General features: G+C 33.3%; 1 protein-coding gene across 1 annotated transcript; it reads right to left on the bottom strand.

Moving 5' to 3' along the window:
* Positions 1–6,036: 6,036 nt before the first annotated feature.
* Positions 6,037–14,370, bottom strand: LOC111213238 (protein DETOXIFICATION 21). Its single transcript, XM_048765483.1, has 8 exons — positions 13,916–14,370; positions 7,876–8,417; positions 7,358–7,444; positions 7,136–7,192; positions 6,806–7,044; positions 6,596–6,714; positions 6,420–6,506; positions 6,037–6,287 (listed from the first exon to the last, which is right to left on the bottom strand). Exons 1-8 carry the CDS (start codon positions 14,183–14,185, stop codon positions 6,204–6,206), a joined length of 1,485 nt encoding a protein of 494 aa, XP_048621440.1. The 5' UTR covers positions 14,186–14,370; the 3' UTR covers positions 6,037–6,203.

The raw sequence follows: 14,370 nt of genomic DNA on the forward strand, positions 1-14,370 counted from the left end.
AGATGTGGTCCCAGATGTGGTCCAAAGAGGAGGACAATATATTAGAATTTGAGATAAAGTTGGAGGATGACTAGCCTCATTTTTCGTTCTGCCATGTATAGCATACACACCCTGCTTCTAAAAGTAATAATATTCAAAGATGTGAAATTTTTACGGGTAAAAAACTCAAGATAGGTAAAAAAATCTCAAGATAAGAAAAACTACAAAAAAATTCACGTGGTGGCACCCATAACTTTGGACCCTTGTTCTTATTCCATTTTGATAACATATGGTAAAGTAATACATGGTATTATTCTAGACAAGCAAGCACAATGTCAGAATTTTCTTGCCCCACAAAACCAATGCTAGAATTGTCGACTGGGCACAAGAATTCTTCGTGCGTGACATACAAATAAAGTTAATAAGTAAAGATATTTATATACACTCAGAAACATGTGAAAACATCGAGAGACAGTTCGTGGGTGTTTAATGAAAACGATACATTAGAGGCTAACTCGAGGGCAAGAGAACGTGCCATGATTTGAATATTTTGTTTTTGAATATATGTTAAATTTATTTTTTTTAAAAACCCAACTTTTTTACAACAAGTGTGACATGTTTTGATTGTTTAAAGAACACTACAAAGTGTGAAACTCGTTAATCAACGTGTGGCTAACCAGAAAGTTAGTCCTCCAGCATACTTATGCTCTCCTAGTTGGCGTAAAGAAAGACATCGGTTCCTTACTTGACGATCCAGAACTTTTACCAATGTCTCTTGCTAATCTTGCGATTGCACCATGTCTTCTTTCATTCCTCTCTCACAGAGCATGCACTGTTGCCTGCAGCGTGTATGGCACTAGGAAGTTTCTGAGGAAACCCCCGCTGTTATCAAGTATCATAGACGTAAGTTCTGACCATTTGTTTGTATATGTAGACTGGAGAAAACCACGCATAAGGAGGCACCCGAAAAAGAAATGATCTCTTGTTTCTTGAGGTGCATGGCAAAGGACACAGGAGGGGTTAATTCCTCTGTTCCAAAAGCTCATTCTATCTCATGTAGCGAGCCTGTTCTGAATAACAATCCAGTGAAAGAAATCATACTTTGGAGTGTGGTGTTTAAACCAAACTCCTTTCCACCAGGAGACTGTTGGCGCTTGCTGTCGTAGTAGTTCCCATGTGGTTTTAGTTCTAAAGACCGGCTTGTATTTGTCTTCTGTCTGTTTCCAGATGGATAAATCATCCTCGTCCACCTTTTTCCCTCGTTCATCCTCAATAATATCTTCTAGCTCGTTGAAAATTTCAACTCTGTACCGTCGTCGTCTTCTTGTAGCCATCACTACTGTTGAGGTAGAAGGAATTCCCATGTCTATACAACCTCAGGAGCCAAACAAATCATGAAGCCTCCGGAGCCAAACAAATCATACCAGAATATGAACTCTTGTTCCCATCTCCTATCTTCATTTTTTGAAATTCTTTAGCTTTATCCCGAAGTTTCAGGAGCTTATGCCACATCCATGAGCCTGTTGTTGACTCTTTTAATGACCAGAATGATCTCTCTTTCACCATGTTGGTCTGAAGCCATTTCACCCATAGTGATGGGTCATGATACTATTCTCCATACAAGCTTGAGACAGCGGACTTGGTTTACATCCTCTAAAGATCAAAAACCTAAGCCTCATTCATTCTTCTCTTGGGTGATAACTGTCCAGGCGACCTTTGCTTTTGATGAGTTTAGCGCAGGACCCGACCATAGGAAAACAGAACAAATATTGTTTATTTCTTTGATGCATGCTCCTGGCAAAATGAAACCAGACATCCAGAAACTAACAATACTGACCAAAACAGAGCAAATAAGTTGATATACCTCCCAGCTAGAGATAAAAACCGATTTGTCCAATGATTAATACGGGAGCGAATCTTCTCTATCAAGATCCCATAATCTGTTTTCCCCATTCTTTCTGTGAGCAAAGGCAGCCCGAGATAACACAAATGCAAAGTTCCTGACGTGAAACTGAATCTTTGTTCAAGTTGTTGGTGTACATTATCTTGCATCCCTGCATAGAAGATGGTTGTCTTCTCCATACTAATCTTTAGTCCAGAGATTCTTCCAAAATAATTAAAGACCTCAATGATACTATCTATTGATCTTATTCTTCCATCAGTAAAGACCAGAAGATCATCCGCAAAATTCAAATGAGTTAATCCCATATTTTTGCATTTAGGATGGTAACCCAGTGTGCTATCATTGCTGACTTATCCAATAGCTTCGACAGCACGTTCATACAGATGAAAAATAGGTATGGAGACAATGCGCAACCCTGTCTCTGCCCTCTTTCACTTTGAAAATAGCCAGCCAACTCCCCGTTCACCTGAACCGAAAATGATGCAGTAGTTATACATAGAGAGATCCAATGTATAAAAGGTACATGGAACTCCATTGCTTCCAGTATCTTGATAAGAAAACTCCACTGCACAGTGTCAAACGGTTTTGATATGTCGATTTTCAGAGCGCATCTAGATGAGATGCTACCCTTGCTATCCTTGTGGTAATCTTTAACAAGCTCCATAGCGAGTAAGAGATTTTCAATCAGTAAACGATCCTTCACAAACGCCGACTGGTTGAGAGCTATGAACTCTGGTAGTGTGGTCTTTAGCCTATTAGCAATAATTTTGGAGATCACTTTGTAGATAAAATTGCAGCAATATATCGGTCTGTAATCGTTCATCTCCAGAGACACAGTTTTCTTTGGTATCAGAGCCAAAATGGTAGTATTGATACCTTTAGGAAGAAATCCTTTGACAAAAAAGGATTGTATTGACGTAATGAACTCCATCCCAATAATAGGCCAGGCCGATTTTAAGAACTCAACTGGATAAGGTCCAGGTGATTTATCATTTGGCATGGTGAACAAAACTTTAGTAATCACATCTCCTGTTACTTCTTTGATCAGTTCTGTCTGGACCGGTGCGGAGAATCTAAAGGGTAGCAGAGACCGCAGAGTGCTTACCTCAATACCCTCAAAGTCCTCCGGCTTGTGTTGTAGAAACTCACGGAAGAAAGATTTTGTCTCACATTTGATCTCTTCTGGCTCTCTTACCAGTCGTCCATCAGTTCACAAGATTTATTTTATTGATTTTGTTACTGATGAGGACCTCAAGTCATCATCAGAAAAGGAGAAAGGAACCAGCAGTAAATCAGTGAAGAACACGAAGCTAAGGAAAGCTAAAGAAGCCAACCAGGACATAGGTTCAATCAAAACGCCATATCTTATAAACCAGGAGGAATTTATCAATGAAACCGGTTTTCCTGGATTCTACACTCAACAAGAGCACACAGCGAATTGGTTTCATACCAAAAGGAGTAGTGGTTTAGGAGATATGCCAATTACAAGTCAGACTATCTACACTGCATCCGAACTGGTTCTATTTAAGGAAAGTAATTCTTTGCTTAAGGAGTGTGCAACTGAAACTCACGTGTGGAAACCAGGAGATCATTCATTACATCTAAGACCACTTGGATAGTTGATACCATGCACTAAACCTCACTGGATCAGCCAGATTCTTCACCATCTCAACTTGCAATTTTTGGAGCCGATTTGCTTTAAATCCCAACGGCTAGTTTTCTACACTCTTGGCTGCGATTTGGCGATTTGTTTCATCAACCGGAAGCTCCCCAAGGCTCCTAGGATCTTCCCAAAGTTGTCCAGATACAAGCAGCTCAACAGATTTCCCATTTTGGTTGAGATTCTCTCATTTAAGCCTCACGGCTAGTTTTTGATATTTTCATTATGTTTCCATTTTGTTTAGCTTTCTAAATCTTTGTACTGAGCATTATATAAGCTCATTAGGTCCCTCATTGGAAGACACGAATCTTTTACCTAAGAAAAAATAAACTTTGCAGTTTCTTTTCTTCAAAGTCTTTGTGTCTTTGAGTTATCTTGATCGTCAAGCCTTGTGTGGATTCACTTGTCTTAGTGATTGGCGATTGAGACTGCTTGTGGAATCAGGCTGTTCTTCTTCGTGGTTGATTGTGGAATCAGTCGACACCCTGGTCTGTTCGAGATCATCATCATCACTCCAATCCAGCCGGTTTTATAGTCGATTAGATTGATTAGAAGAACCACCCCTCTTGTTGGATCGATCATCACTTTGATCCAAGGTGTTTGTAATCCTTTGTCAGCTTATGACTACCTCAAGTCATCATCAGTTACCTCTCTAGCCGTTGCAGCTCTATGGAATGTTTTATTGTTCTTATCTCCCACTTTTAACCAATGCAGCTGGGATTTTTGTTTCAAGAAACCCTCCTCCAATCTAGAAACATGCTCCCATCGTGCATAAGCTAAACTTTCCTGTTACAGATCTTGTGTTGATGGATTTCTGATAGTCTGTTTCTGCGTTATTACGCAAAGATCATCATAGACCTCCTTTGCTTTAACAGACAAGTTACCCATTTTTCCTTTGCAAGCAGCCGTACTTTCGGCTTGAGGGCTTTTAACTTCTTCGAGAATCTCAACAGAGGAAGTAGACAAGAAAATAGGTTCTGTCTCCTGCCAGTGCTGCTCTACCATCGGTCGGAACCCTTCTAGTTCTGTAACTACATTATACGACTGAGGAAATAGCCGAAGCCACTGGTCATTAACCATCACATGATCCAGTTGTTTTGGAGATAATTCCTTCTTCTCTCTGGTTTGTCCATGTGAAGAGTGGACCATGGGACGTAATGTCTAAGAGATTGCTATGATGAACTGCACTTTGAAACTCATGCATTCCAGGAGAAACAGTGGTCCTCTGCTCATGCATCGAGTGTTCTTCTACGTCTAAAATTTCATTAAAATCTCCAGAAACAGTCCAAGCATGTTGTCTTATTATAGGCGAGTTGTTATGACTTTTTAGATCACTCCAGAGCTCCCCTCCTCTCCAGCTCTGTGTTTTTTGCGTAAACACAAGTGTAGAAAAACTCTTCAGCGCTTTTATTCAACTGCACTGAGACTGTGATCAGTTGATCACTTTTATAAAATGGAGTGACACGAACTTCCGGACTCCATATGAACCATATTCTTCCCAAGTGATTGTGTTCATAGTTAGATATCATGAACCAATCTTTAAAAACAGAGTTACAATTCTCTGACTCATTCCTTCCTTTACACGCATTTCCAATAGAGCACCAAACTGAAAACCATGATTAAGAATCCATTTCCTTACTACTGTATGTTTGACAGGCTTATAAAAACTTCTAATATTCCAAGAGAAACCCGACATGATTATTTCTTCTTGGTTGCTCTTGTTCTGCCTGTAGCACTAGGAAGAACTTCCTTGGGAGCTAAGACATCCTTTGTTTGCTTAACTTGTGTTTTTGACAGTTGAGGCATAGTTGAACGAAGGGCTCTCTCTCCTCGCCTAGCCTGTTCCGTTTCTTCTGTCTTTTGAGTACCAGAGTCAACGGCTTCCGTTTCCTCTTCTGTATCATCATCATACAGCTCTAGCGATTCTTCTAATATCTCCCCCTCCTCTTTGTCCTTCTCGCTTTGTTCAACTTTCTCAACATTCCCATTGTTCTCTGTTACATCCTCTGTTTTCATCCTCCGTTAATACCGCAAACCTTGATGGAGAATGTTGCTTGCTTAGCCAATGACTAACTGCCTGATCTTCTTTGTTTAGAGGGTGAAACATTTAACCAGTTGCCTTCCGCACTGCCTGTATCCTCCTCAGTTTCCTGTAGGTCTGTTAGGACCTCGTTCACTGTCCCATTATCCATCAAATCCTGTAGGTGCGTCATTATTCACCACCTTCACTTTAAAATATATGACACCAACCCAATTCTCCAAAAGATCATGAAAGGCCTAATTCCAAAGAAAAAGCTTCCGAAGTATCAATTACATCTAAACAACAAAACCACACATCTTATAATCTTGGAACATGGTAGTTTTTTAGACTTAAGATATGGATGGATCATGATTTGGTGAAAATGTGATAGAACACCATGATCCAAAAACATATGCTTCAGAATTATACCTTGAAACAAACGCTTTTAACATAAACATCCTACGAAATTCCAGGTTTAAGGCATGCTAATTTTATGGAAAAGAAAAATATAATATTTGACATCCTCTTATTCCACGATACACCATGCTGGATATAATTTTTACACTCTTGTGCTAAAGAGTTTGCATTGATTATATTAAGTTATAACTTAGAATATGAGAATTTCAGAATCCAAATAAATATTACTCCTCTGATGAAGTTTTGTTTACGGCACTAGATTCGTCTGGTACAACCCACCGGTTCAAACGTCTCAACGATGTAGACACCTGAAGTTTTGGTAACAAACAGTTTAAGCTCCAAAAACAGAACTTTGCTCGAGCTGGAGCTGAATGATTTTTTTTTTTTGTCAAAAATTTCGTAATATATGTTGTAGTAAATTATAGTAATCAATTTCTAACCTGTTGATCCCAATCTGTTCTCAGAGTCATGATACAAAGCACGCAAGTTTGAACGAATACTCCAAAGAGCATTCCGATCCAGACACCCTAAAATTTAGAGAAAATAAACTGATGTGATGTTTCCAAGAGAATCGATGAAAATTGAGAAAAAATCGAGGAAGAAAAAGAAAACTTGCTTTGACTTCCAAACCGACGACATAGCCAAGGATAACACCAGAAGGAATTCCGATAAGGTAATAACAAGCAAGGTTAACGTAAGTAACATATCCTTGCCATCCTGCTCCAACAGCAACTCCTGTTCCGGTTTAAGACGGTTCAAAACTCATGTTAGTTCAAAGATCGGTTTGATATTAGTAACCATCACAGGTCAAACAGCAAAATTATACCTGAGAGAACAGGCTGAACACTGTTCAAGAGGATGGAAAATGCTAAAAGTGGAGAAAGATCGGCAACTTCTGCTGCGACAGCTTCACTTGTAGTGAAAATGTAGGAAACTCTTCCTCTTAAAAACAAGAAGACGAAGAATAGGACAAATCCTATAGATAGAGACGTGAAAACCGCGTTCAATGTTGCAAACTTGGCTCCTTTTGAGTTTCCTCTGCCGAGCTCGTTGGACACTCTTACACTATGTTATATATAAATAAAAAAAGAAAAGAAAAGAATCAGATGATGACATAAATTAGCATCAATTATTTTGTGTAAGTATATGTACGTACCTTGCTGCTGCCAGAAAACCAAGTGCTATCATCATCTCCAGTCCATTTATGTTGATACTACAAATAATTGGAAAAGAAGAGTCGATCGATAAATGCTTGGATACTACTATATATCTATTAATATTCATGATCATGTTTTAATTTAAGAATCAAGTAAAATGTATTAAATTTGAAAAGATAACGGAATGGACCGAGAAGAGAGCTTAATTGTGGTTTACATACCAGATTGCAAGTGCATCTAGAGCCACCTCTGCGTTTTTCAAATTTCCAGTGAGCAGTACCAAGATCGAGTTATACCATAACTCCAAGCTGCCCAAATAACCACATAGTAATAACCAGTACAATAACTTGCGAAACTCTCAATATTTATATGTGTATATATATATATATATATGTATTATGGTTAAATGCGTAAATGTAACTATAGTTTAGAACTAGACTCGACTTATTTTAACTGAGTTAATAATATTTGACAATGTCACTCCTCATAGAAGAGCTTGTAATTTTTTACTTTTCTCTTACTATTTCGGACATTTGTCTCATTTCCTATAAAGCTATTCTATATGAAGTTTTCTTGCAACCAAATATGTTCAATCAAATTCTAAACTAATTAATAATCACATGGGCTCCATCTTCCAGCCACAAAACTACTAGATGGATCACTCGTAAAACTTTTCTATGCAAATGTTTGGTTGATGAGACATTCCTTCATATATATATAAATAACTAACTAAGCTTACCAAAGCATTCCACCGGAAGACATGGATAGTTTGAAGACGGGCCATAAATCTTTGAAAGCCAACATAGAGAATCCTCTCCACGTGTCCTTACACCCACCGCAAGTGACGAACAAAAGCTGAGCAATGTTAGGTAACCAGAACGCAACTAGCGTCGATGTCATAGCACCAGTGATTCCAAAATCGAAATGAATCATTAGGAGCCATGACAAGAACACGTGGACCGCTAAGGAGACTGCAGCCACGTAGGCAATGATCTTGTTCTTGCTCTGAGCTTGGAGAAACATTTGGCAAGTGAATGATGGTACGAAGGAGAAGTTGACGCCAATGACCCATAGGGCTATGATCCGAGCCACACGGACGATTCGTTCCTCTTGTCCTAAGGCTAAGAGAATAGGGCCCGAGAAGATGTAAACAGGCATGAGGCAAATTGTACAACCTGTGAGAACGATCCATGATCTTTGAAGATAGATTCCGAGCATATGGTTTTGTTTTGCTCCGTAAGCTTGACCACATAGTGTTTCTAGTGCACTGGCCATGCCTAACTGTATTACAATATGTTTTTAACAAATTTACACGATTAATATATATTTTTAACAAATTTACACGATAATATTTAATGAGCGAGTTATAAAACGATACTATCACCACATGTATTTTTAATAGATATATTAACCTTTAAAAGCATATTAATATTATGCTTTATGAATAAATACACTAGAAAATATATTACTTTAATAATTCAACTGAATAACAAATGATTTTTATAGCATATCCTAAACGTTTTAAAAACCAAACCAGATGAATTATAATTTGAGTCAACCAGTTTAAATAGGTTTTAATGATAATATTTTATAATATATATGGTAATATCACCTGAATATGTATATATACAATTATCGATCTATTTTATTTTATTTTTCTACAATTGATAGTATTAGAATATTCTAAATTAAATAATAATGAATAATTGTTTTTTCGGAAAAATTGCTAAAACGGAACAAAATTATTCCTTTGGTATAAAAAAATTATTTGTCCACTTTTTTTCTCTTTTACTCTTTCCAATTCTAAAATTTAATGAAATAAATAGTTTTATGAATCAAAAAATTGTAAAAAATAGAAATAATTGATAAAACATCCATATACACAAACTGATATTTTTTTTGGTTGAAAAACTTGATATATTAAATTTTAAAATTACGTTCTACTAAAATTATAATTCATCTTCTACGGAAAATGGGTTAGTAGAAAGTAAATTCTAGATTAAACAAGTTCGTCTACTTTTTTAGAACGAAAAATCTACTTTTACTTCAAATTCTAAATACGGGGAATTTAAATTCTACTAATTGTAAAGATAACTACTTTTCTGTCAAATGCAGCTAGCTTCGACTTTTATTACGTATTCTACAATTTCCGGAATATGAAATCTAGACATTACTCTGATGGCTACATGTAGTAGAATCTGCTTATGGAATTTTTGTTTTTGTTCTATGCAGTGTAGAAACTGCATTCTACAGATAAGAAAACTTGAGTTTTGCGAAAATTTAAGAAATTTCAGTTAAGAAAATATTCTTAAAATATTTTAAATATTCTAACTTCCTAAAACGTGTATATTTGGTCACAAAAAAAATCTAAAAATATTTGTAATCTATGTGCTTGTTTAAAACACTACAAACATTTCTGATTTTTTGATAAGTACAAACATATATATATTCAATTTTTTTTATATATTTACAAACATATATCGACTAAAATTATATATGTATATTTATTTTTATTAATATATTTATTTATAGAATTATCTAAAAATTCAATTGTGTATATCACGGGGAATATATAAATGTTATTTTCAATGCTATGCATGAGAATATTTTATTTTAATTAACATTATATATTAAAATTAATAATTTAATTTAAGTATACAAGTATCATAAAAATATTAGTATATAAATGTTACTTATTATAAATTTTAAAGTATAAAATTATTTATCCAATATGATTAAACATTTAAAATATTTAATAAAGTGTAAGATATTTAAATTATTTATAAAATAGTTAACATACACTAAACATTGTTGAATATCGACTAAAAACTTTTAATTGGTATTATGGAAATAGCTGTTTGTAAATTTAAATTTACAATTTATAAAAAAATATGATTTTTTTTGTGTGCTCTTTATGTTGATTAAAGTTTTATTAATAAATTATTTCTTTCTATTAATGTATTTATATAATTAGTTTGAATTCTATATTAATATAAAAACGTTAAATATATTATTTTTATTAATTTTTATTAATATATTCTAAAATATTGACTTAAAAAATATATATATATATATAAATATATTTTAATTTTAATTTTTAATTCGTTTTCTAATATTTAAATACTTCAAAAATGTATTTATTTGATTAATTTGATTAATCAAGAATTAGTTTTGGGATTATGAAAAATATTATACTAAAGGGACAATTTAACGATGGTATTATACCAAAAGAACAACCATGTTGAATTTTGTTCCGTTTTGACAATTTTCTCTTGTTTTTTTTCTTTCTAAAAGCAATATTTAACTGTTCATGCTTCTTCTTCATCTTCGTCTCCATTTTCATCTTACATTTTCATGTATAAATTTTTCTAACTTTTTTTTATTTTCGTTGACACATAATTTTTCTTCTTTATTTTATCCATCATTGTATCCAATTTATTAATAAATCCAACTAAATCAAGGCTAATTGAAAGAGAAGAAATAATATTTGATGTACAACCACTGAAAGAAAAATCGTTGAAATATAACTAAATTTATAAACCGAGTTTTTCAAGTTATCAATTCTAACAGCTTTTAGCAATCTTTTTGGGTCAACACAAATCCGATTTTATAAAAAACCCCAACTCTACTTAATGACGGAGTTATGGTTGAATCCAACCGGTCGGTTCAATTTTTAAAATAATGCATATAAATTTGTTTGATTGAATATCTAAGACAATATATTAACACAACGCAAATACAAATAAAAACTATGATCAAACTTAATGTGATCCTTCAAAAAAATAATAATACACGGGTCAAAAATCTAATAGGTATTAATTCATTGGCACAAATTGGTAAATATTAAAGTTAAGTACATGTTATTTTTAAAATGTATTTCAATTTTAATAATATCGATATTTTGGTTACTATCATCAGATTAGCGGTTTGATTTCTCCTAAAGCCAACTACTTAGTTTATAGCAGCGAAATAGAACAAACTAGATATAATATAGCAGCCAAATAGGACAAACTAGACATAATATATGTATATAGTTTTCACAAAAGAAACTTATCCAAATATTATTAGTTTCAATATATGAATGAAATTAAGCAAAAATAAAAATAGTAAACATAAAACATTTTTTATTCGTAAAATAAAAAATATTTTTTTTAAAACACAAAACTAGTAAACATTGCAATAGTGAATCAACTTTATTATAGAGTTATTCTATTTTAATATAAAATATACTCTATTTTAGTATAAAATATACCGGATATCATAATATAATACTACTTTCGTCTCAAGTTACAAAAAAAAAATAAAAAAAAATACTACTTTCGTCTTTGGAATGTAATTGTCAACCCAATGACACGCAAGAAAAGAAACCAGCACATTCTACGACAAGTTATCAGAACAATTATATAGAACACGAAATTATTTATGCTATTTAAAAATTTCCATGGGAGAGGAAATAACTATCAGCAGTCGGTGGTAGGCCTGAGACTTTTATCCGAGATCCGGATTCGATCCGAGATTCGATCCGGATTCGATCCGGATCCGATCCGAAAATCCGGATATCCGGAGGGGTCGAATCCAGATTCGGATAGTAAAATATTGGATCCGTCAAAGCCGGATTCGGATCCGGATATCTTAATTTTTAAGTCCGGATACCCGTATCCGTAAGTTTTATTAATAAATATTTCAAAAATAGTAATATCTATATATATAAATTAATTTTATTTAATATATTTTCTTTTTTATAATAGTATATATAAATTTTATGTAAATTTTGTAATATTATACATAGAAATAATTAAAGAGATTATATATTTTTTTATTTTTTAAATTATTGTTAATATTTTATATATATTAATATTATTTTTTATTTATTTAAGGATCCAAATTCGGATACGGATATCCGCCGGATATTACAATTTTTAAAATGATATCTGAAATCCGGATATCCGAAAACCCCGGATCCGAATAACGATAGTAAAATTATGGATCCGCCGGATAAGAATCCGAATCCAGATACCTTAAAATTGCCCGGATACCCGATCCGTCACATGCCTAGTCGGTGGTCACAAAAAACAATATCAGTAGTCCACAAGAAAACACGTTTTTTTACTTCTTTTTTTTTTTGGTCAATCACGTTTTTACTTTATTAGTGAATAAATGGCTGGTACACATAACTGCGAGTAGGTAAGAATTCAAAGTGATTGTTTGAAAGACATTTATTTCTAAGGCCATCCATATAGGTTAGAAAGTGCAGTATTTTTTCAAAGACAAACAATATTTATATTTTTATTACATTACTATATTTTATTTTCTAAAATCAGTTAGACTACCAAAAAATAAAAATAAGAGAATTCTTTAGGTTTCTCAGAATTGCGAGTGTACCAAAAAAATCTTTTCTTCTCCATCTATATATAGTAAAATTTGTTATAATAATAATATACTCCCTACTTATTATCATGTTATACATAAGGTAGAGGGTCAAAATAGCTGACATCACTGCTTACCATTTTGGTCTTCAAGTAAGACCAGACAATATATAATTGAAAACCCATTTTTCCTCAATAGTAAACAACAAAATCTTTTTCTTTTTTTTTCTGTGAAAAAAATAATTTATTTTTAAAAATGCATCTCAATTATTGAAAAAGTACAACACGATGACAAAAACTAAAAACCAAAATAGTACACATTGCCTAGAGTGTTTTATCACAGGGCTGAACATTTTATCCTTTAAATTTGATTCGATTCGTTATTTGTTTCGATCTGAAAATCTCGAATATCCGTAAACTTTCAGAACAAAGCAAATACTAAAAATCAATATCCGTTAAAATCGAATCAAATCACAAATATTAAAATTTTGGGAAGCGGATATCCGATCCGGTAATATATAAATACAAGTATATCTTGATTATATTTAAAGCTTTTAATGTATACAATTATATAATTATTATTCTAACATATGATTTGATAAATTCTATTTACATTATTACTTATATAAAAATATTACTTAAAAGAAAGATAACACATTTATGACAATTATAATTTTTTTCCTAAGTTTTGTGTTATTATAATTGTTAACTAAGTTTAAAATTTTTACAAAATATGTAGATTCACTACTTTTTTTTTAAATTTTTATTATATATATTATGCAAAAAAATATTTTACAAAACAAATTTGTATCAAAATTTTAAGTTTATTTGTATTAATCAAAACATATGATATATTCGTAAGTATTCGTAAATATCCGCAAATATCTATTTATGATAATTGTTAACTAACTTCGAAAAATTTACAAAATATGTAGATTCACTACTTCTTTTAATTTTTATCATATATATCATGCAAAAAAATATTTTACAAAACAAATTTGTATCAAAATTTTAAAATTATTTGTATTAATCAAAACATATGAGATATTCGTAAGTATTCGTAAATATCCGAAAATATCTATTCATTTTCTGGATATTTGTTTTTCCGAATATCCGTATTTTTCGAAACAAAGCAAATCGAAAAATTAGATATCCGTCACATAAAGCAAATCACAAATACCTTCAAAAACCCGGATATCCAATCCGTATAAATTTATCATCAGAACTCTTGAAGCATATTCATGGTTATAAATCGTTAATGACGAATCAAAACCGCGTTTTCATTTATTAGTGGTTAGTATCGACGACTAGATGGATTTATCAACTTAGTGTTTTTGGAAGAAATCTTTATGCTTTAATCCATCATCATTACCTAGATTATATAACAAAATGGAGAAGTAATAAAAGTCTTACCAAAATACCATTACTGAAACGGAGGAGAACGGTGAAAGTGATCGAGTAAGCGGCTAACTCGATAGGGCCAAGATGGCCGATGAAAGCTTGACTTATCATCGAAACTCCGAACGTAGAGAATCTCGTGAATATCGCTGGCGCTGCCACAACCCATAGCTTCTTTGATTCATTCCAAACCTTCTCCTTCATCCCCAGCTCATCCTCTTCTCTGCCGTTCTCCGCCGGCTTATTCAACAGAGCGACCGTGATATTTGCTGCTCCTCCAGACATGGTGGAATCTCGGTTGTATGTGATGGACAAGAGAGGTAGGAGGAAATGAAAGTGTCAAATTTGGTTCTTGACAGAAAGACCAGAGAAGGTAGAGAGAGGACAGAGTTTGATGGATTGGTTTGGTTTGTAAGAAGCAGAACGTGTTCTCTTTATAATTTATGTTTTTTTTAGTGAAGTATTTTTCC

Source organism: Brassica napus, chromosome C8, assembly GCF_020379485.1.
Source record: "Brassica napus cultivar Da-Ae chromosome C8, Da-Ae, whole genome shotgun sequence".
Lineage (NCBI taxonomy): Eukaryota > Viridiplantae > Streptophyta > Magnoliopsida > Brassicales > Brassicaceae > Brassica > Brassica napus.

What these genes read in the sequence shown, in the direction of transcription:
- LOC111213238 (XM_048765483.1), bottom strand. Translation starts at nt 14,185, where the DNA reads ATGTCTGGAGGAGCAGCAAATATCACGGTCGCTCTGTTGAATAAGCCG. An exon ending in GGTTTTCTGGCAGCAGCAAG is followed by an intron (nt 7,045 to 7,135) that starts GTACGTACATAT and finishes TATATAACATAG; the next exon opens with TGTAAGAGTGTCCAACGAGC. An exon ending in GAACAGATTGGGATCAACAG is followed by an intron (nt 6,288 to 6,419) that starts GTTAGAAATTGA and finishes CCAAAACTTCAG; the next exon opens with GTGTCTACATCGTTGAGACG.